This window comes from Schistocerca nitens, chromosome 4 (genome assembly GCF_023898315.1).
Source record: "Schistocerca nitens isolate TAMUIC-IGC-003100 chromosome 4, iqSchNite1.1, whole genome shotgun sequence".
Taxonomy (NCBI): Eukaryota; Metazoa; Arthropoda; class Insecta; order Orthoptera; family Acrididae; genus Schistocerca; species Schistocerca nitens.
This window is the reverse complement of record NC_064617.1, coordinates 223108575-223133268: the sequence shown is the minus strand read 5'-3', so window position 1 is coordinate 223133268 and position 24694 is coordinate 223108575. Positions and strand designations below refer to the sequence as shown.

The window sequence follows — 24694 nt, the reverse complement described above, 5'->3', positions numbered from 1 at the left end:
TTAGGTTGCAAGCTATCAAAGTTCTTTTTCTGTCTATTAGATGTTGTCAATATATGCTTCCTAACAGAATCATGCAACAGACTGTCAATTCTATCCCAGTCACTGCTACTCAATTTATTGCTGATAGTAATATGGAGAGACAGTAACTTACAATCTGTGCTTGCCTGGTCCCAGTGGGTCTGTTGAATCCGCTCACATAGTAAAGCCTGTGAATGGCTGCACTCTGTTCTTCTGGAGACCTCTCATGCATCACACATTTCAAAGCCTCCAAGAAAGTAATTTAACTGTGGGTGAGAGGAACGCCTTAAAATGCCTGAATGAGGATGGTAGTGTTCTCATTCTCCCAGCTGACAAGGGAAATGCAACAGTCATTTTGAATGTGACCAACTATCATAGTAAGAGTAATGACTTATTATATCTACCAACATATTCAAAACTAAGTAAAGATCCCACTGACAAAGTTCTTAGAACTGTTATGCAATTGATAAAGAAGTTCTCTGTCAAACAGAGTGATCAGAAAAGTCTGTTCAATTCAGTTGCACTTGCACCAAGGGCGGAACTGTTTAAATATTTCCTCACAATCACAGATTTCAAATGGAATGAAGAGTTCTGTGAGCAGAGGGATGGTGTCCCTATAGGGAACGCCTTTAGACCAATTATAGTGAAATCCTTTATGGAAAAATTTGAGGAGCAGGCATTGGAAGCTGTGAACAAGAAACCAAATATTTGGTTCCGTTACATGGATGATATGTTTGTTTTGTGGCATCATGGCAGGGAGGAACTGGATTGTTTTCACAAATATATGAACGGGATCAATCTGAAGGTTCAGTTTACGAAGGAGGCAGGCAGAAGATTAAATTTTCTGGGTGTACTAGATTTCAAGAAAGAAGATGGTAGCTTGAGCCACATAGTTTACCGAAAACCCATGCACACAGACCGTTACCTACACCAGAACTCCAACCACTACCCAAAACAAAAGCAAGGCATCATAAAAATCGTGGTGGATAGGGCAAAGAAAATCAGTGTATCAGAGCTGCTTGATGCAGAATTAAAATATCTCACCACTGCATTGCTCAAGGATGATTATTCATTCACTGAGGTGAAAAGAGTGTCAAGACCACCACGTACAAATCATAGTGATGCTCAAGCACTGGTGGAATTGAAAGTCTTCCTGCCATTAATTAAGGCTGTAAATGACTGCATAGGAAAAATCTTGAGACAGCGCAACATCTCGATAAATTACACACCCACACCGAAGATACAAGATCATCTAAAATCAGCCAAGGATGCTCGACAACCTCTGGAAAAAAAAGCTGGCATTTTAAGGATTCCATGTAGTTGTGGGGAGGGGTATGTGGGTAATACAAAAAAAAGTGTCAAAAATGACTCGAGGAGCACAAGGGCAATTGCAGAAGAGGGGAGATTGACAGATCAGCTGTTGTGAAATATGCTTTGCAGCCAGGAAACCACCACATCCATTTTGACTGGACACAAGTACTGGCAGCCACAAACAGATACCACAAAAGGCTATACAGAGAGGCCATAGAGATTGTGAAACACCCCAGGAATTTTAATAGGAAGGAGGACATCGTGAAATTGAATGAAATTTGGATTCCAGTGCTAAAGAACATGTGTACCAGTCTTCCACCATAGAATGATAATAACAGAGGATGACGGCAGTTGAGAACGTCCAGTTGCACCCATGTATTCAAAACATGTGACATAATGCCACTGTGTGGAAGCTCTCGGAAGTGGAATTTTGCTGCAGCCAGTAGCAAGCCAGGGTGTGAATCGGACATTCAAAAAAGCTGTGATCCCCCTTGGAAATGTCCTCCACAGATGGGGACAAAACGTTGTGTTTTGAAGTGAAATCCCTTAAACCAGGGCATAATAGCCTGGAATATTTTATTAATTGTGACAATTCCAGCTGCAAAAGTTTACATTTTACAAATCGTTTTTATGAATCATGGTCAATCAAATCAGCATAACATACATTATTGGTCAGTGGAGAATCCGCACTGACTACGGTAAGTCAAGCATCAATGCCCATGGAGTGTCAATGTGTGGTACACTGTTTTAGGTACTTGGCTAATTAGCCCATACTCACATAGACATTAATGTGAATGGTCAAACGAAAGGCAACATTTTAGATAGTAATTTGCCAATACTACTGGAAGATGGGCCATTTCAACCAAGAAATGCCATGTGGTTTCAACATTATGGATGTCCAGTGCACTATTTGCGAATATCTTGAGAATTTTTTAATCAAAGCTATCCTGGTCTGTGTATTGGAGGAGGAGGTAGTAAAAATTGTCCTGCACATTCACCTGACTTGATATGGACAATTTTTCCTGTGGAAAGCACTATAAGAAAAATGTTAAATGGAAACACCATCAACCCCAGAAAATGTCCAGCAGTGAATCATCAATGAATGTGCAAACATTAGTGAAGAGACATTTAGAGAAAAAGGACTGTCTTCCATAAATAGGGTTGCAATGTGTATTGCAGTAAATGGGCACCATTGCAAACACCTACTTCAGTAAAATCATGGATATATATGAGAGGCAAGGGAAATTACCTAATCAAGCACCCAAATGGTGAGATGAGAGGCAAGAGAACTCACCTAAAACAAGCATCCAGATGATGAGAGGCAAGTGGACAAGCATTAAAAAAGTGCTCCAAAGGGAACAGAATACTACTACATTCAAGTCATTGTTCCTGGGTATGCTAAAAGTACTTCCCTAATTGGAGAATCAATTTTTTTTGCTATAATAATCTGAGTTCTCATTAAAGATTTTAGAACAATGCCTTTATAACCACCTGAGATCTTAATCTGATGTCCATTTCTTGAGGTATTATCATTTTTCATCTGTTTTTTTAAACCATTTTCATTCTTGTCAATAACAGTGCCATCATGCAACAAAAAATGTTAAATATACAGATTGTATATTTTTTATGGTAAAAAAATGGGGGGTTCCTACTTAAGATTTCAAAGTTGACCCCTCCCTCCTGCCCCCTGGGGTAGGGCAGAGTGAGGTTGAGCTTGTCATTGAATATTACCCTTCGAGATAAACGACTTTTGCATTTTACCATACATTTCCTAAAACAGCTTTAAATGCCTCACCCTGTATAGCTATTAATGCTGAAGTTCTGTGAATGTTGTTGTTGTTGTCTTCAGTCCTGAGACTGGTTTGATGCAGCTCTCCATGCTACTCTATCCTGTGCAAGCTTCTTCATCTCCCAGTACCTACTGCAACCTACATCCCTCTGAATAATCTGCTTAGTGTATTCATCTCTTGGTCTCCCTCTACAATTTTTACCCTCTACGCTGCCCTCCAATACTAAATTGGTGATCCCTTGATGCCTCAACACATGTCCTACCAACCGATCCCTTCTTCTAGTCAAGTTGTGCCACAAACTTCTCTTCTCCCCAATCCTATTCAATACTTCCTAATTACTTATGTGATCTACCCATCTAATCTTCAGCATTCTTCTGTAGCACCACATTTCAAAAACTTCTATTCTCTTCTTGTCCAAACTATTTATCACCCATGATTCACTTCCATACATGGCTACAGTCCATACAAATACTTTCAGAAATGACTACCTGACACTTAAATCTATACTCAATGTTAACAAATTTCTCTTCTTCAGAAACACTTTCCTTGCCATTGCCAGTCTACATTTTATATCCTCTCTACTTCGATCATCATCAGTTATTTTGCTCCCCAAATAGCAAAATTCCTTTACTATTTTAAGTGTCTCATTTCCTAATCTAATTCCCTCAGCATCACCCGACTTAATTCGACTACATTCCATTATCGTCATTTTGCTTTTGTTGATGTTCATCTTATACCCTCCTTTCAAGACATTATCCATTCCATTCAACTGCTCTTCCAAGTCCTTTGCTGTCTCTGACAGAATTACAGTGCCATCGGCGAACCTCGAAGTTTTTATTTCTTCTCCATGGATTTTAATACCTACTCCAAGTTTTTCTTTTGTTTCCTTCACTGCTTGCTCAATATACAGATTGAATAACATTGGGGAGAGGCTACAACCCTGTCTCATTCCCTTCCCAACCACTGCTTCCCTTTCATACGCCTCGACTCTTATAACTGCCATCTGCTTTCTGTACAAATTGTAAATAGCCTTTCGCTCCCTGTATTTTACTCCTGCCACCTTCAGAATTTGAAAGAGAGTATTCCAGTCAACATTGTCAAAAGCTTTCTCTAAGACTACAAATGCTAGAAACGTAGGTTTGCCTTTCTTTAATCTAGCTTCTAAGATAAGTCATAGGGTCAGTATTGCCTCACGTGTTCCAACATTTCTACGGAATCCAAGCTGATCTTTCCCGAGGTCGGCTTCTACTAGTTTTTCCATTTGTCTGTAAAGAATTTGCATTAGTATTTTGCAGCCGTGACTTATTAAACTGATAGTTTGGTAATTTTCACATCTGTCAACACCTGCTTTCTTTGGGATTGGAATTATTATATTCTTCTTGAAATCTGAGGGAATTTTGCCTGTTTCATACATCTTGCTCACCAGATGGTAGAGTTTCGTCAGGACTGGCTCTCCCAAGGCTGTCAGTAGGTCTAATGGAATGTTGTCTACTCCCGGGGCCTTGTTTCGACTCGGGACTTTCAGTGCCCTGTCAAACTCTTCACGCAGTATCGTATCTCCTATTTCACCTTCATCTACATCCTCTTCCATTTCCATAATATTGTCCTCAAGTACATCGCCCTTGTATAGACCCTCTATATACTCCTTCCACCTTTCTGCTTTCCCTTCTTTGCTTAGAACTGGGTTTCCATCTGAGCTTTTGATATTCATACAAGTGGTTCTCTTTTCTCTGAAGGTCTCTTTAATTTTCCTGTAGTCTGTATCTATCTTACCCCTAGCGAGATAAGCCTCTACATCCTTACATTTGTCCTCTAGCCATGCCCGCTTAGCCATTTTGCTCTTCCTGTCGATCTCATTTTTGAGACGTTTGTATTCCTTTTTGCCTGCTTCATTTACTGCTATATTTTCTCCTTTCATCAATTAAATTCAGTATTTCTTCTGTCACCCAATGATTTCTACTAGCCCTCGTCTTTTTACCTACTTGATCCTCTGCTGCCTTGACTACTTCATCCCTCAAAACTACCCATTCTTCTTCTGCTGTATTTCTTTCCCCCATTCCTGTCAATTGTTCCCTTATGCTCTCCCTGAAACTCTGTACAACCTCAGGTTTAGTCAGTTTATCCAGGTCCCATCTCCTTAAATTCCCATCATTTTAGCAGTTTCTTCATGTTCCACATCCTGGAGGACCTTCTCACTATGGATCAATTGGAATGAAAGTAAATCTAATCTAATCTAATCCAATCTAATCTACAGGTCATAACCAATAGATTGTGGTCAGAATCCGCATCTGCCCCTAGAAATGTCGTACTATTTAAAACCTGGTTCCTAAATCTCTGTCTTACCATTATATAATCTATCTGAAACCTGTCAGTATCTCCAGGCTTCTTCCATGTATACGACCTTCTTTCATGATTCTTGAACCAAGTGTTAGCTATGATTAAGTTATGCTCTGTGCAAAATTCTACCAGGTGGCTTCCTCTTTCATTTCTTACCCCCAATCCATATTCACCCACTATGTTTCCTTCTCTCCCTTTTCCTACTGCTGAATTCCAGTCACCCATGACTATTAAATTTTCGTCTCCCTTCACAATCTGAATAATTTCTTTTATTTCGTCATACATTTCTTCAATTACTTCGTCATCTGCAGAGCTAGTTGGCATATAAACTTGTACTACTGTAGTAGGCGTGGGCTTTGTATCTATCTTGGCCACAATAATGCGTTCACTATGCTGTTTGTAGTAGCTTATCCACATTCCTATTTTCCTATTCATTATTAAACCTACTCCTGCATTGCCCCTATTTGAATTTGTGTTTATAACCCTGTAGTCACCTGACCAGAAGTCTTGTTCCTCCTTCAACCGAACTTCACTAATTCCCACTATATCTAACTCTAACCTATCCATTTCCCTTTTTAAATTTTCTAACCTACCTGCCCGTTTAAGGGATCTGACATTCCACGCGATCGGTAGAACACCAGTTTTCTTTCTCCTGATAACGACACCCTCTTGAGTAGTCCCCGCCCGGAGATCCGAATGGGGGACTATTTTACCTCCGGAATATTTTACCCAAGAGGACGCCATCATCATTTAACCATACAGTAAAGCTGCATGCCCTCGGGAAAAATTACGGCTGTATTTTCCCCTTGCTTTCAGCCGTTAGCAGTAACAGCACAGCAAGGCCGTTTTGGTTAGTGTTACAAGGCCAGATCAGTCAATCATCCAGACTGTTTCCCTTGCAACTACTGAAAAGGCTGCTGCCCCTCTTCAGGAACCGCACGTTTGTCTGGCCTCTCAACAGATACCCCTCCGTTGTGGTTGCACCTACGGTACGGCTATCTTGTATCGCTGAGGCACGCAAGCCTCCCCACCAACGGCAAGGTCCATGGTTCATGGGGGGGGAGGGGGGGGTTCTGTGAATATGAATAGCAAATTCATTGTAAACAAATATATGTCAATGGAATGGATTGTGTTGTCAAACAAACATAAAGCCAGGTGCCCACATGCAACAAAAGTGATACCACAGCTAGTGACAAGATGGCTGATACTGCATTAGTGCTGTGTGCTGCTGTTGTCACATGCTCTGCCAAAATTGTCATGGCCCTGTTTTCAATAAGACGTTCACTGGGATTATTCATACAGATATTGGTGTTGTCATTCATACTGCTGTGTTAGTTCTGAGCCAACAATACAATACGTAGAAGAGAAAGCACAAACATTGGATTTGGAGGTGCAATTTGCACACATTTAACACAGTGCCATCAAACAAAGCAATGGACATAGCACTCATAAATGAAAATCCATATGTGAAACACTTTTGGATAACAAAAGCTATTGAGTATTTGTAGAGGTGTGATTTGAGCTCTATTAAAAATCTGATATATTTAAGATGCAGTCCTGGCTCAGTTAAAACTTCAGTATTTGACATCTGATGATTACATCATTCCAATATTTAGGCCTATACCAAGTTCTCAAATGTACAACTTCAAAGTTTTTGTATACTATTTTTGATTCTATTTATGATGCCCTAAAGACTCATTTAAAAACCAATATTTTCATTCTTGCACCCCACATCAATTAAATACAGCAAAAAGTTAAATTTATTCTATACCAAATTTTGGATCTATGCTTCTTCCAAGTGCATTAAATGGCACTGCAATATAGGTGATTTCCTTTATTAAAATTGCATTCAGCCTGAAATAATACTGCCATCAGAAATCTTATTAGCTCTTATCTCAAATCTACTGGGCAAGTGTTTAAAGAACATCAAAGTTTCGGATACTATATTGTTATTATCTGAATATATTGGCAGTATTGCATTAATTTTCACCAGTTTTAGAATACAGTGAGCTGCTGTGAAACCACAAATTACCTTTCACTAATAAGCTAATAATTACTTTCTCACACACAAATTTTATCCATGCATCACAAAATAGAAACTTCAGCTACTCCCACCATGTAAATGAACCATTATGTGCTCATAACCACATTGGCTAAATCTTTATACACCAAACTTCTACAACCTACCTCTGTTACCTAATAAACAATACTCAAAACATGTGTTTTGGAGAGATTCTTAATGTGGTGCATCACTGAAACTACATATTTTCACAGCAGACATGTATAAAAATGAAAAACATTAAATATGGCATGTTAGCTTCAAAGATGGTAGTCACTTCTGACACCAATCAGTGGTGGGAGAAGAAAAATGGTGTCTCAAACTTGAAGTGTTTTCAATTTCTGTGGCATGGCTAGTATTGACGTAATTCAAGTGCTGCCACAGGAATTTATGTGTTTCTACATGCAACTCAAGTGGTGGCCAAGTGGCAACGTTTTTGTTACATGTGGAGACCTGGAATAAGTACAAATAAAAAAAGTGCACACCATACCTAGTGTTTACAAGGTAACAGGGGGTAGTGTTGCATGATAATACATATCTCAGCTGTAGCACTGTCTGCTGCAACATGAACATTGTGGGAAATTTCACCAAGAATTTTCCAACAAGAGAGAAAAGTGATATAGAAAACATAAGTGCCACGACAGGTCATCCACAATGAAACAGCTCTACTTTAATGCATATAGCTCTTGACTGTGCTTTGAATGAGAAGTTAGAAATTGGTATTAAAAAAAAATCTGAATAACGCAGTGTTGAAACAGAAGCTGTAAATACAGTAAGACTCTTGACTAGTTTATGTGGATTCCAGTGATGTAATGATCTAAAAACAAAAAAAATGTGAATTTTATAACAATTATAAATGAAATAAAATTTTAAATTTTGTGATAAATAATTTTAAAGAATATGATTTAAATGTTAAATATAAATGACCATTTGCAACCACATGAGGTTGGCCGCAGATGGAGTTTTGTCTAGGGTAGGGGTCACATGACCCACAGAGCTGAGAGCATGCAGGAACGTTTTCAGTGTCTTTTAGCGGTGGACACTGACTGGATGAGGTTGTTTACATGGAAAAGTACCACTTGGGTATGCAAGCTGAGTACGGCCTTTTGAATATTTATTTGGACCTTTGGACTGACATATATATATCTGTGCTTCTGAAATACCAGTAGCTGATTGTCTTTTGAGCACTGCATAACATCCTTTTTGGATTCACAAATACATAATTTGTCAGCAAACTGCTTTCCATGCAGGGGCAGACATGAGACCAATTCAATTTGTACTGAAATAATAATGTATTGATGACTTTTTGAATGTGAACTATTGTCTTTAAAACAAGTGTTTTTAAACTAATGATGTGTTGGTTTTCATAATTCACTGACTGAGATTGTTTCTCTCAATAGATGAGCCATCTGCTAATTTTAGGTTGTTCACTTTCCCTTCTGTGGGAAAGTAGAGTTGATTCCTGTTGTTGGAGTTTGATAGGTATGACAGGTATTTATTAGTGTATGATACATCCTCAGTACATTGCATGTTGTGGCTAACTTCAACAGCAAGGAAATTGAAAAAAATTCTGAACACAACTCCAAAACACATAAAATGTAAATACCCATATCTACCAAAATAGACATAAGATAATCTTTCAATTTTTATACTTTTGTACAAAAAACTGTATATTGCAGAATTACTTAAAAATGGCAGACTGTCAAAACAAGACTTGTCGTATATAAATAACAAGCTAACAAAATCTGTTTTCAGCAGAAAATGGAAAAATACTGAATATTAATTTTTCAGTTGTCAGCGAAAAAACATGTTACAAAGTACTCATGTCATAAATCCATTACAAATATTTAGAGCATCTTCCACTTGCTTGCACACTCTTTTTCACTTGTGAAATAATTTTATTTTCAGTCCCAGTTGCATCTATTAGTGGCCTCAAGTTGATATCATCATCAGAAAATCGGCCTTACTATGACTCTCAATCTGTCTGAGAATGTCCATCAAAATCTGTAATAGCTGTAGAAATTATTTGTGATTGTGAGTAAAAGTAAACTTATTTTGTCATAGTTGTCAATTGCTGATCTTCTGTCATCATTTGGCTAATTTAATCCCTTATGCCCTTGTCATACTGTAATCGTTGCAGTCTTTCAAATAAGTGTGCACAGCATCAACATTTTTTCACAGTCCTATAATAAACTGAAATGTTTGTGCATGAGTAATGTTTGTTTAAGAAACATTTAGGTACCCCCAAGAAGTAATAATCTAAATGACTGACTTTAGGAGAACATGGAACCAGTCCTCTGACATGTTAGACATCATTCAATGCACCTCAGTCAATATAATTAATATATGCTGGCAACCCACCTTACACAAACCACATGTTTTACTTGCAGTGGCACATCATGTAGCAAGTCCTGAAGAGTGATCTAGATAAAGTTCTTTAATCAGCATCTACAGTTCCAGCCCACAACACTATGAATTGCACCACAAGGATTGTCGTCTATCTGCAGGAATTCTTTCATGGTTGGCCATTGTACACATTGAAGATGGTACATGAACACCTTATGAAGTACTCGCTCTGATTTCACATATAACAGAAATACGATGTGTGGTGGGTGATACCCACATTTCCTTCAAGAGCCTTCCTGGTTAGATGCATAAGAACATATTGATCTCTCTGTCAGCTATTTGTGATGCTATGAAGATTTTCCCAATAACATGCTGATTAAGAACAGCATAGATGACACATTTGTCTTCTATCTGGAAACATGTTTTGATACAACCACTATCCCTTTAAATTCTTCCAGCTGTATATCAAAACTATATTTGCCTTCTGAAGAAATGAATATATGGCTGAAGTTAAATGGAACCCTTATCAGATAACTTACTACTACTTCTACAAATGTGAAATCTTCAAAACAGACTAACATCAAATGCACAAAAATGATAGTTTAGATGTAAGATAGTGTTTGAATGGCTTAATATTGCCCTGTAAAATATATACATAAATAAATAAACAGACAAATACTGTAAACATGTCTCCATATCAATACATCACCATTGAGGATACTACACTCCTGGAAATTGAAATAAGAACACCGTGAATTCATTGTCCCAGGAAGGGGAAACTTTATTGACACATTCCTGGGGTCAGATACATCACATGATCACACTGACAGAACCACAGGCACATAGACACAGGCAACAGAGCAATGCACAATGTCGGCACTAGTACAGTGTATCTCCACCTTTCGTAGCAATGCAGGCTGCTATTTTCCCATGGAGACTATCGTAGAGATGCTGGATGTAGTCCTGTGGAACGGCTTGCCATGCCATTTCCACCTGGCGCCTCAGTTGGACCAGCGTTCGTGCTGGACGTGCAGACCGCGTGAGACGACGCTTCATCCAGTCCCAAACATGCTCAATGGGGGACAGATCCGGAGATCTTGCTGGCCAGGGTAGTTGACTTACACCTTCTAGAGCACGTTGGGTGGCACGGGATACATGCGGACGTGCATTGTCCTGTTGGAACAGCAAGTTCCCTTGCCGGTCTAGGAATGGTAGAACGATGGGTTCGATGACGGTTTGGATGTACCGTGCACTATTCAGTGTCCCCTCGACGATCACCAGTGGTGTACGGCCAGTGTAGGAGATCGCTCCCCACACCATGATGCCGGGTGTTGGCCCTGTGTGCCTCGGTCGTATGCAGTCCTGATTGTGGCGCTCACCTGCACGGCGCCAAACACGCATACGACCATCATTGGCACCAAGGCAGAAGCGACTCTCATCGCTGAAGACGACACGTCTCCATTCGTCCCTCCATTCACGCCTGTCGCTACACCACTGGAGGCGGGCTGCACGATGTTGGGGCGTGAGCGGAAGACAGCCTAACGGTGTGCGGGACCGTAGCCCAGCTTCATGGAGACGGTTGCGAATGGTCCTCGCCGATACCCCAGGAGCAACAGTGTCCCTAATTTGCTGGGAAGTGGCGGTGCGGTCCCCTACAGCACTGCGTAGGATCCTACGGTCTTGGCGTGCATCCGTGCATCGCTGCGGTCCGGTCCCAGGTCGACGGGCACGTGCACCTTCCGCCGACCACTGGCGACAACATCGATGTACTGTGGAGACCTCACGCCCCACGTGTTGAGCAATTCGGCGGTACGTCCACCCGGCCTCCCGCATGCCCACTATACGCCCTCGCTCAAAGTCCGTCAACTGCACATACGGTTCACGTCCACGCTGTCGTGGCATGCTACCAGTGTTAAAGACTGCGATGGAGCTCCGTATGCCAAGGCAAACTGGCTGACACTGACGGCGGCGGTGCACAAATGCTGCGCAGCTAGCGCCATTAGACGGCCAACACCGCGGTTCCTGGTGTGTCCGCTGTGCCGTGCGTGTGATCATTGCTTATACAGCCCTCTCGCAGTGTCCGGAGCAAGTATGGTGGGTCTGACACACCGGTGTCAATGTGTTCTTTTTTCCATTTCCAGGAGTGTATAAATGCATCAGTAGATTGACTTTATCAACAACATAACTTACTTACCTAAAAAAAGTTTTAATTGTTGGCTGCAAATGTCATTCATTGGATTTTTATCCTGAATTACAATAAATGAGAACTTTCATAAATAATTCAAAATTAAAGATTTTTGGATATATGCTTATATATAATTTTTTCTTGTTTTGATGTAATGAATCTGCCTCCCAAAGTTTGTGAAACTATTACTGATACATCCTGTACAAGTATCTTACGATATGCTATGTCAAATGCTTTAATGAGGTCTAGGGAGATTTTATACCTCTGACGCTATTATTTCTTAATACTATCCCTTCATCTTCATATGAACTTCTTGGGCTCCATAACATCTTTTTTTTATAACAGTCATTTGTATCAGTTATGAAACAATGGCCTGAGAAGTTTCTTCATCTAAAATATTACTCTGTTTTTGATTTTAGGGTTAATTGCTCTGATAGTAACTGAAAAGGCAATATTAATATATCGTGAGTTCTTCATTAACGAGGGGATCTTACAGGCTCGTCCTTGTTTATTGTTTATTTGTTTATTTATTTTGATCCAACATCAACTGATTACAAAAAAAGATTGTTCCAGTCTTCTGGATAAGTCAGAGCCTTACTTACTAGGGTTACATATTATTGTCTGGCACTTTTATCTACACAACTTTTTCTAAATTTAGTTGAGAGAACAGAGTTACATGTATGAACTACACATAAAAAAATTTGTTATTGCCATACTTAGATTAAGGAATCTACAGTTTGTGACACAGTATTCATATCTGACATTCAAATATTTACAGTTTGTGACACAGTCTAAGAACTGAGGTTACATATATTTTTAGATAGGTGGTCTTCCATCATACGAGTGTACTAAATCTAGAAACTCATCTATTGAATATACAGGATTGTTTAGGAATTTGGAGATATTAGGATGGAAGCAATTCAGTAGTTTTATGTCTGCATAGTGAGGGCTTTTCTCATACAGTGTTGTTCTATGAGATGTGATGTGGGGGTCTCTCTCTACCTCTAGTGTTGTGATCGTGTATTTCTATATTAAGTCTTTTGTTACTGTTTACTGCCATAATGATTATCTTCAGTGCATACAGGTTATGAACAGTTAGTATTTTAAATTCTTTAAACAGATTTCTGCGGGACTCCCTGGCACATTTCTTTCCAATAATTCTAAGTGCCTTCTTTTGTGAGATAAGTACACTTTTCATATTACCTTTACTGCTGGATCCCCATACCTCTATCCCATAGCTTAGATGGGATTCAAATAGTGCAAAATATGAATCTTCAGGTTTTGGCGGCTCAAAGACTGTTCCATTAAGTTTCGGGTGTGCAGCCGCAAGAAATCTCCTTCTTCTTCTAATATTTCGGTCGTATAACGTTCAGCCATCTTCAGAGTGAGCCGCAAGACTGCCGTTCCAGTGCTCACTTCGTCCCTTTATACTCATGTACCGCACGACTGCGCATGCGGCCACAGATGAAAATGCACCAGAGACGTTGGTCGGCGGCAGAGACATGCATAATGCGCGAGTTGTATCTATGACTCCGCAGTCGATCTGTGTTGGCATATCGATGTATCATTGTGAGCTGCACTGTGACGACGTCTTTGTGAGCTTATTATAGCAAGTGCTGGATTCCATGATTTATCAAGATTGAAACCACTGTCTCTATTTATTAAATTCGTCGTCAAGCGAATTTCAATTGCCTCCTTCACTATCGAGTCCCAAAAGGATGGTGAAGTTGCCAAAATTTCGGCATTGTCATACAGCATACTGTGACCATTATCAATACAGTGCTCTGCCACTGCCGACTTGTTAGGTTGTAAAAGCCGTGTGTACCTCCGGTGTTCTGCACATATTTCTTGGACAGTACGAGTTGTTTGTCCGATGTAAGAAAGGCCACATTCACATGGAATTTTGTAAACTCCAGATTTTCGGAGCAGCAAATCATCTTTGACAGAGCCCACGAGTGCAGCTGTCTTGCGTGGAGGACGAAAAATCACTTTTACTTTGTGTCTGCTGAGAACCCGTCCTATTTTTGATGAGAGGCTACCCACATATGGCAGGAAGGCCATCGATTTAAAGGTTTCTTCATCTTCTTCTGCTTTCTTTGTAGCCTCTTTCGGTTTCATTTTCAGTGCCCTCTGTATTTGTTGTGGAGAGTACCCATTGTCTTCAAACACTCTTTGTAAGTGGGAAAGTTCATCTTGCAGACTGCTTTCGTCAGAAATAATATGCACTCTGTGGGTCAAAGTTTGGAGAACACTCATTGTCTGGGCAGGATGGTGGCAGCTATTTGCACGTAAATACAGGTCGGTGTGCGTCGGCTTCCTATACACTTCATGTCCCAAAGTGCCATCCTCTCTGCGCCGAACCAAAACATCCAAGAGTGGAAGGCATCCCTCCTTTTCAATTTCCATTGTGAACTTTATTTGATCGTGGAGGGAGTTCAGATGTCTTAAAAAGTCTTGCAAGTTGTCTTCACCATGGGGCCAAACTACAAAGGTGTCATCAACGTACCTCCAGAATACCGTGGGTTTCAAGTCAGCAGATTCAAGCGCCTTCTCCTCGAAGTCCTCCATGAATAAATTGGCCACCAGAGGGGATAAGGGACTACCCATGGCGACTCCGTCCATCTGTTCGAAAAATTCGTTGCTAAATAAAAAATATGTGGAGGTCAGAACATGTTTAAATAAAGCTGAAATCTCTTTGTCAAAACTTCTTTCAATAAGTTGTAGAGATTCTGGAAGGGGAACCTTTGTAAATAAAGCCACCACATCAAAACTAACTAATATATCAGACGGGTTCATTTTCAATGATTTCAGTTTACTAATGAAGTCAGCAGAGTTTCTTATGTGGTGAGTACATTTTCCCACAAGAGGTCTCAACAATGATGCCAGATGTTTGGCAACGTCATAGGTCGGAGAGCCTATGTTACTCACTATGGGGCGTAGAGGAACATCTTTCTTGTGGACCTTTGGTAGTCCATAAAGTCTAGGAGGCACCGGACCACTTGGTTTCAATCTTCGAACAACTTCTGGTGGAAAGTGAGAATCATTCAGAAGCGAAACAGTTTTCTTCGCCACTCGATTAGTGGGATCCCTGCTGATCTTCCGGTACATGCTGTCACTCAATAAATTGTACATTTTATCATAGTATTCGTCCAGGGACAATAAAACAGTAGCATTACCTTTATCTGCTGGGTGTACCACCGTCTGAGTATCCAGGCGAAGCTTGCGTAGAGCAGCCCTCTCTGCCACAGATATATTGCTCCTTTGTGGGCGAGCCTTCATAATTGCATGGCATGTTTCACGTCTTATTTCCTCTGCTGAATCCGAGGGAAGTGGTCGAACAGCTTCTTCAATGGCGCTGATAAACGAAGGCAATGGCAGAACCTGTGGCGTGGGTGCAAAATTCAGTCCCTTACTCAAGACCATCATCGTAGCATCGTCCAAATCTCTACCTGTCATATTAATAACAGGGCATCGAATAACAGTTTCTCGCTGCGATGTCATCTTCAGTCGACTAAATTTTGCAGTCTGTTGGGATGTGGCCACCTTACGAATCCAGTCTGATTTGGCCCACATAGTACCATCAATCCAATTCCAAGAATCATAGGGTATCTCCACAGACATCTTCACGTGCAGGCGATAAAGTTCTTCAGAAACCAGGTCTAATTTTCGGCGAGTAAAGTGGATCCTCTCCTTAACAATAGCAGAACCAGCTTTTTTTAAAATCTTGTTCATAGACGTCATTTTTATAAAATGTACTAATCTGGCAAACTTCGGAATTATGCCCTGATCACGGCACCTTATTAAAAAAGTCAAAGAGCTCAGTAATCTTGCTCTCAAGTGTCGAAGCTTATCCAATCGTCGAACACATAAAACCATCTCCTCCCCGCAGAGGTACTTGATGTGAATCTTCAGGTTTTGGCGGCGCAAAGACTGTTCCATTAAGTTTCAGGTGTGCAGCCGCAAGAAATCTCCTTCTTCTTCTAATATTTTGGCCGTATAACGTTCAGCCATCTTCAGAGTGAGCCGCAAGACTGCCGTTCCAGTGCTCGCTTCGTCCCTTTATACTCGTGTACCACGCGACTGCGCATGCGGCCACAGATGAAAATGCACCACAGACGTTGGTCGGCGGCAGAGACGTGCATAATGCGCGAGTTGTATCTATGACTCCGCAGTCGATCTGTGTTGGCATATCGATGTATCATTGTGAGCTGCACTGTGACGACGTCTTTGTGAGTTTATTATAGCAAATGCCGGATTCCATGATTTATCAAGATTAAAACCACTGTCTCTATTTATTAAATTCGTCGTCAAGCGAAGAGAAGGAGATTTCTTGCGGCTGCACACCCGAAACTTAATGGAACAGTGCAAAATATATTTGCCTCAGAGTGGTGATGTTACAAAAAGGTGTCAGTTTTCTTAGGCCATATATGGTAGTACATAGCTTTTTGCAAATATCATTCACATGATCAGACCAGTTTAACTCTGCATCAAGTGTCAGGCCAAGAAATGATTTGAAGCTCAGTGCCCAGACATTAATTTCCTGATGCACTACAATGCAATTTAAGAAGAAAAAAGTGGAAAAATTGCTTTTGAAAATTACAAGATTTTCAAGTGTTGCTAAGTATAAAATATTTGTAATTTATTAACATAGTCATTGGTAGCTAACCATTTAGCATAAAAGTCTATTAATCTAATGTTGCGGTATGTATTTTGCTAGTAGCAACATTTTTTAAAGAAATCATATTTATTAACAAAAATATTGAATCATAACTTTTTAATAAAAATAACATCTTTTTATTTTTAATTACCACTTATTTGAAAATGCCAGTATTCACAATAAAATACAATTTGGTGCAAAAATGCAAACCATCAAATAGATAATAAAATACTTTTTTATTTCTAGAGGTGGAATATATATAAAGATATTTTGCACATCTGTACTAATTTTTAATTTATTTTTATATGATCAGTAAATAAAAATAAAGAGATGTTTTTTAAAAAAATATGGTTCAGTATTTGTTAATTGACATTTCTGCTTGTCAACAAACATGGAATTGGTATGAAAGAAAATAAACTGTATAGCTACTAATGAGATTTTAACCAGCAACTTTATAGTTACCAGACTTCTACATTTCACACTCGGCTTACCAATGACTGAATTAATTATGAATATTTTGCACTTAATAACACTTGGAAATCTTCAAAGGTGGATTGTTTGAGTTTTTCAGAAATTAATGATCTGGCAATGGCCTTCAATTAAGTATGAATAAAGTCAAAGAGGGCCAGTCCGTAAGGCTTACTTGTAAGTAACAAAACAGACAGAGCTTATTCTAACTAATCACCTCCCTCTGTAGATATACAAAGAATTTGGTTTATACTTACCCATCAGTACTGATCTTAATTTTTTAAATAAATTAGCAACAGGAGATTCACTTTCCAACACTGATATGTAGTTTTCATTTGAACTGTTATATCCATTCAGAGCAAGCAGTGTTTCACGCATGATGGTCCACATCCAGAAGCAAATACTGGTTGCTATACAGTGCATCAACGCAAATCTTCCTAAAATCTGTAGCTTATTTATTATTACCTGTGGAATATTAATGCAACAAAATTATCACAATGTATAACCTGTATAATGAAGGAATAAATTACTGTTCTTGTTATGGAACAATATCTGAAACATCTTTTTCCAGCAAAGTTTTAAGACTATTGGTATTAATTACAAAAAATCTTATTAGAGTGAAAGGTTCAGAGCTATTTAACTCACAGACACACACTGTTAATAGTGACAACTGCTATCTACTTCAATGTCTAATCTCTGAATTCTCAGCCTAGAGTAAATATGAAAATTAATAATTTCACTGCACTATAGACTAATCTTTCACAAAAAACATCAACTTCATGCATGTGCTATGATGTTGATGATAGTGAGTATATTAATTGTAATTTTTATGAGTCATGAATAACCATGGACCTTGCCGTTGGTGGGGAGGCTTGCGTGCCTCAGTGATACAGATGGCCGTACCGTAGGTGCAACCACAATGGAGGGGTATCTGTTGAGAGGCCAGACAAACATGTGGTTCCTGAAGAGGGGCAGCAGCCTTTTCAGTAGTTGCAGGGGCAACAGTCTGGATGATGGACTGATCTGGCCTTGTAACATTAACCAAAACGGCCTTGCTGTGCTAGTACTGCGAACGGCTGAAAGCAAGGGGAAACTACAGCCGTAATTTTTCCCGAGGAAATGCAGCTTTACTGTATGATTAAATGATGATGGCGTCCTCTTGGGTAAAATATTCCGGAGGTAAAATAGTCCCCCATTTGGATCTCCGGGCGGGGACTACTCAAGAGGGTGTCGTTATCAGGAGAAAGAAAACTGGCGTTCTACGGATCGGAGTGTGGAATGTCAGATCCCTTAATCGGGCAGGTAGGTTAGAAAATTTAAAAAGGGAAATGGATAGGTTAAAGTTAGATATAGTGGGAATTAGTGAAGTTTGGTGGCAGGAGGAACAAGACTTTTGGTCAGGTGAATACAGGGTTATAAACACAAAATCAAATAGGGGTAATGCAGGAGTAGGTTTAATAATGAATAAAAAAATAGGAGTGCGGGTTAGCTACTACAAACAGCATAGTGAATGCATTATTGTGGCCAAGATAGACACAAAGCCCATGCCTACTACAGTAGTACAAGTTTATATGCCAACTAGCTCTGCAGATGATGAAGAAATTGATGAAATGTATGACGAGATAAAAGAAATTATTCAGGTAGGGAAGGGAGACGAAAATTTAATAGTCATGGGTGACTGGAATTCGTCAGTAGGAAAAGGAAGAGAAGGAAACATAGTAGGAGAATATGGATTGGGGGGAAGAAATGAAAGAGGAAGCCGCCTTGTAGAATTTTGCACAGAGCATGACTTAATCATAGCTAACACTTGGTTCAAGAATCATAAAAGAAGGTTATATACCTGGAAGAATCCTGGAGATACTAAAAGGTATCAGATAGATTATATAATGGTAAGACAGAGATTTAGGAACCAGGTTTTAAATTGTAAGACATTTCCAGGGGCAGATGTGGATTCTGACCACAATCTATTGGTTATGAACTGCAGATTGAAACTGAAGAAACTGCAAAAAGGTTGGAATTTAAGGAGTTGGGACCTGTATAAACTGAAAGAACCAGAGGTTGTAGAGAGTTTCAGGGAGAGCATAAGGGAACAATTGACAGGAATGGGGGAAAGAAATACAGTAGAAGAAGAATGGGTAGCTCTGAGGGATGAAGTAGTGAAGGCAGCAAATGATCAAGGAGGTAAAAAGACGAGAGCTGATAGATATCCTTGGGTAACAGAAGAAATATTGAATTGAATTGATGAAAGGAGAAAATATAACAATGCAGTAAATGAAGCAGGCAAAAAGGAATACAAACGTCTCAAATATGAGATCGACAGGAAGTGCAAAATGGCTAAGCAGGGATGGCTAGAGGACAAATATAAGGATGTAGAGGCTTGTCTCACTAGGGGTAAGATAGATACTGCCTACAGGAAAATTAAAGAGACCTTTGGAGAGAAGAGAACCACTTGTATGAATATCAAGAACTCAGATGGAAACCCAGTTCTAAGCAAAGAAGGGAAGGAAGAAATGTGGAAGGAGTATATAGCGGGTTTATACAAGGGCGATGTGCTTGAGGACAATATTATGGAACTGGAAGAGGATGTAGATGAAGACGAAATGGGAGATAAGATACTACGTGAAGAGTTTGACAGAGCACTGAAAGACCTGAGTCGAAACAAGGCCCCGGGAGTAGGCAACATTCCATTAGAACTACTGACGGCCTTTGGAGAGCCAGTCATGACAAAACTCTACCATCTGGTGAGCAAGATGTATGAGACAGGTGAAATACCCTCAGACTTCAAGAAGAATATAATAATTCCAATCCCAAAGAAAGCAGGTGTTGACAGATGTGAAAATTACCGAACTATCAGTTTAATAAGTCACAGCTGCAAAATACTAACGCGAATTCTTTACAGACGAATGGAAAAACTGGTAGAAGCGGACCTTGGGAAAGATCAGTTTTGATTCCGTAGAAATGTTGGAACACGTGAGGCAATACTGACCCTATGACTTATCTTAGAAGCTAGATTAAGGAAAGGCAAACCTACGTTTCTAGCATTTGTAGACTTAGAGAAAGCTTTTGACAATGTTAACTGGAATACTCTCTTTCAAATTCTGAAGGTGGTAGGGGTAAAATACAGGGAGCGAAAGGCTATTTACAATTTGTACAGAAACCAGATGGCAGTTATAAGAGTCGAGGGGCATGAAAGGGAAGCAGTGGTTGGGAAAGGAGTGAGACAGGGTTGTAGCCTCTCCCCGATGTTATTCAATCTGTATATTGAGCAAGCAGTAAAGGAAGCAAAAGAAAAATTCGGAGTAGGTATTAAAATTCATGGAGAAGAAGTAAAAACTTTGAGGTTCGCCAGTGACATTGTAATTCTGTCAGAGACAGCAAAGGACTTGGAAGAGCAGTTGAACGGAATGGACAGTGTCTTGAAAGGAGGATATAAGATGAACATCAACGAAAGCAAAATGAGGATAATGGAATGTAGTCAAATTAAATCAGGTGATGCTGAGGGAATTAGATTAGGAAATGAGACACTTAAAGTAGTAAAGGAGTTTTGCTATTTAGGGAGTAAAATAACTGATGATGGTCGAAGTAGAGATGATATAAAATGTAGGCTGGCAATGGCAAGGAAATCGTTTCTGAAGAAGAGAAATTTGTTAACGTCGAGTATAGACTTAAGTGTCAGGAAGTCGTTTCTGAAAGTATTTGTATGGAGTGTAGCCATGTATGGAAGTGAAACATGGATGATAACTAGTTTGGACAAGAAGAGAATAGAAGCTTTTGAAATGTGGTGCTACAGAAGAATGCTGAAGATTAGATGGGTAGATCACATAACTAATGAGGAGGTGTTGAATAGAATTGGGGAGAAGAGAAGTTTGTGGCACAACTTGACTAGAAGAAGGGATCGGTTGGTAGGACATGTTTTGAGGCATCAAGGGATCACAAATTTAGCATTGGAGGGCAGCGTGGAGGGTAAAAATCGTAGAGGGAGACCAACAGATCAATACACTAAGCAGATTCAGAAGGATGTAGGTTGCAGTAGGTACTGGGAGATGAAGAAGCTTGCACAGGATAGAGTAGCATGGAGAGCTGCATCAAACCAGTCTCAGGACTGAAGACCACAACAACAACACGAATAAAATAGAATTTGATCGGAAATTCATCAAAATTATCAGTACATGTCGAACAATAGAAAATCCAGGATGTAATGTAACAATACCAGAGAAGGAAAGTTGCTATTCACCATATAACGGAGATGCTGAGTCGTGATAGGCACAATAAAAATATTCATACAATTACAGCTTTCGGCCATTAAGGCCTTTGTCAGCAGTAGACACACATACACACACGCGTGCACACACACACACACACACAAACGCAAACGCAACTTGCACAGACGTCTGCAGTCTCAGAGAGCTGAAACTACACTGTGAGCAGCAGCACCAGTGCATGATGGTTGTGGCGACTGGGTGGGGGTAAGGAGGAGGCTGGGACGGGGAGGGGAAGGGATAGTATGGTGGGAGTGGCAGACAGTGAAGTGTTGCAGTTTAGACAGAGGGCAGGAGAGAAGGTGCAGAAGGGGGGGGGGGGGGGGGTAAGTAGTGGAAAGGAGAGAAACAAAAAGAAATTGAAAGACTGAGTGTGGTGGTGAAATGGTGGCTGTGTAGTGCTGGAATGGAAACAGGGAGGGGGCTGGATGGGTGAGGACAGTCACTAACGAAGGTTGAGGCCAGGAGGGTTATGGGAATGTAGGATGTATTGCAGGGAAAGTTCCCACCTGCGCAAATTCAGAAAAGCTGGTGTTGGTGGGAAGGATCCATATGGTACAGGCTGTGAAGCAGTCATTGAGATAAAAATGGAAATGTCGTGTGGCTAGGGCCTCCCGTCGGGTAGACCGTTCGCCTGGTGCAGGTCTTTGGATTTGACGCCACTTAGGCGACCTGCGCGTCGATGGGGATGAAATGATGATGATTACGACAACACAACACCCAGTCCCTGTGCGGAGAAAATCTCTGAACCAGCCGGGAATCGAACCCGGGCCCTTAGGATTGACAGTCTGTCACACTGACCACTCAGCTACCGGGGGTGGACAGTAATTGAGATGAGGGATATCATGGTTGGCAGCATGTTCACCAACAGGTTGGTCCATTTCATTTTGGCCACAGTTTGTCGGTGGCCATTCATGCAGACAGATAGCTTGTTGGTTGTCATGCCTACATGCAATGCAGCACAGTGGTTGCAGTTTAGCTTGTAAATCATGTGACTGGTTTCACAGGTAGTCCTGCCTTTGATGGGATAGGTGATGTTAGTGACCGGACTGGAGTAGGTGGTAGCAGGAGGATGTATGGGACAGGTCATGAATATAGGTCTATTACAGGGGTATGAGCCATGAGGTAAGGGATTGGGAGTAGGGGTTGTGTAAGGATGGACGAGTGTATTGTGTAGGTTTCATGGACGGCGGAATACCACGGTAGGAGGGGTGGGAAGGATAGTGGGCAGGACATTTCTCATTTCAGGGCATGACAAGAGGTAATCAAAACCCTCGTGGAGAATGTAATTCAGTTACTCCAGTCCCGGATGGTACTGAGTGACAAGGGGAATGCTCTTCTATGGCCGAACTGTGGGACTTTGGGAGTTGGTGGGAGACTGGAAAGATAAGGCACAGGAGATTTGTTTTTGTACAAGGATGGGAGGACAATAGTGATCTGTGAAGGCTTCAGTGAGACTGTCGGTATTTTTTGAGAGGGACTGATCGTCACTGCAGATGTGATGACCATGGGTGGCTAGGATGTACAGAAGGGACTTCTTGGTATGGAATGGGTGGCAGCTGTCGAGGTGGAGGTATTGCTGGTGGTTAGTAGGTTTGATATGGATGGAGGTACTAATGTAGCCATCTCTGAGGTGAAGGTTAACATCAAGGAAGGTGGCTTGTTGGGTTTAGTAGGGCCAGGTGAAGCAAATGGGGGGGGGGGGGGGGCAAGTTGTTGAGGTTCTGGAGGAATGTGAATAAGGTGTCCTTACCTTCAATCCAGATAGCAAAGATGTCATCAATGAATCTGAACCAGGTGAAGGGTTTAGGGTTCTGGGTTTTTAAGAAGGATTCCTCTAGATGGCCCATGAATAGGTGAGCATAGGATGGTGCTATGCGGGTGCCCATAGCCGTACTGTGGATTTGTTTGTAGGTAATGTCTTCAAAGGAGAAGTAATTGTGAGTGAGGATGTAGTTGGTCATGAATGTTAATGACAACCTTTTGAAACAGACACAATTGCAGAGGATGCTCCATCAGTGCTTTCCTTTGTGAGTTTCTCTCTATGCAATAACAATGGAACCTCTTCTCTAGAGGTTACAGACCACATTGACTGGATGCTGTATGTATGAGGTGAAGATTGTAGTAAATATGTATGCAGTTGACCTCAGTCTAATTTTAAATGATGAGCTAGTTTAATTTTAAGTGATGAGCAAGATGAGATCAGAGCAGCTGATACACTCAATGAATATCAAAATCCAGCAGAGCCAGAATCAACATGGACAAATTTATTTACTTGGAGCCCAGTTCCCTATATCGGCAGCACCCATGGCTGCTTGCAGTTGACAAAAAACACCATTTGGACATGGTCATCATGATGAATCCCTTGCCCATGTTAGTGCTCAGCTGGAAGGAGAAGGTGCAATCAATGAAAATTACACTAAGGAGCCAAAACCTGTGAAGTCTACACAGAATACAAATGGCTTATTACATCAATGCTTCTATATTATCCAAGTGCAATTGTGTAGTTCCAGTCTTACAAACTTCTGAAAAATATGCAAGATGCAGTGTGGCATATCTGGAGATATAGTTTGTTCAACTTGTCTTTTCTCAATACAGCAATACTGTATATCAACAAAGGTTTGTGGTTGAGAAATCTGTACCAACATTGCATGATATTTTCCTAAAACATACAAGTAATATACTCAGGGTAGGTGCATGAAGCATTGTGGAAAAGATCTTCCAAGTGTTCTGAAATTCAAATTTAAGGTCATCAATTTATATTGATACAGAATGCAAAATTAACATTTATGTCTACATCTACTACAAAGAAGCAAGGTACTCAGCAGGAGCTACACTGAAGCAGTCCTCAGCAAGAGCCTACTAACAATTAATCCAGTGCATTCCAAAGCACCCTATGGCAATCAAATATCCTTACTCAAATTGGTCATAAGTTTGGGGAAATGTCCAGGCAAAGATTTTAACCACAAATATTAGAGCTATGTAACTAGATGCCGTCACTGAAACTTACCCAACTCCTGCTAAGAAATATAACATCAAATTGACTCTCCCAGCCTTATGCATGTGCATAGGGCTGAAGTGAACATGGAGCACATATATCTATGGTAGAAAACAATTAGTATTTGGAACTGGGTGAGGAAAAATCTCTCCACTATCACTAGAACTGCCACAAATTATACAGGCACTGACCAAGTTTTGCAACAAGTTGGGAATTTTTCCAAACTGGCCTGTTAGACACTGACATTTTTTTTCACCGAACTGAAG

At 40.4% G+C, this 24694-nt stretch overlaps 1 protein-coding gene across 1 annotated transcript in view; it reads right to left on the bottom strand.

Moving 5' to 3' along the window:
* The window catches only part of LOC126252222 (proton channel OtopLc-like), a 188517-nt gene that overhangs the window by 23905 nt on the left and 139918 nt on the right, over nt 1-24694 (bottom strand). The window contains exon 10 of the mRNA XM_049953093.1: nt 17429-17636. Coding sequence (XP_049809050.1) covers nt 17429-17636 — 208 coding nt within the window. The remainder of the gene's footprint in view (nt 1-17428; nt 17637-24694) is intronic.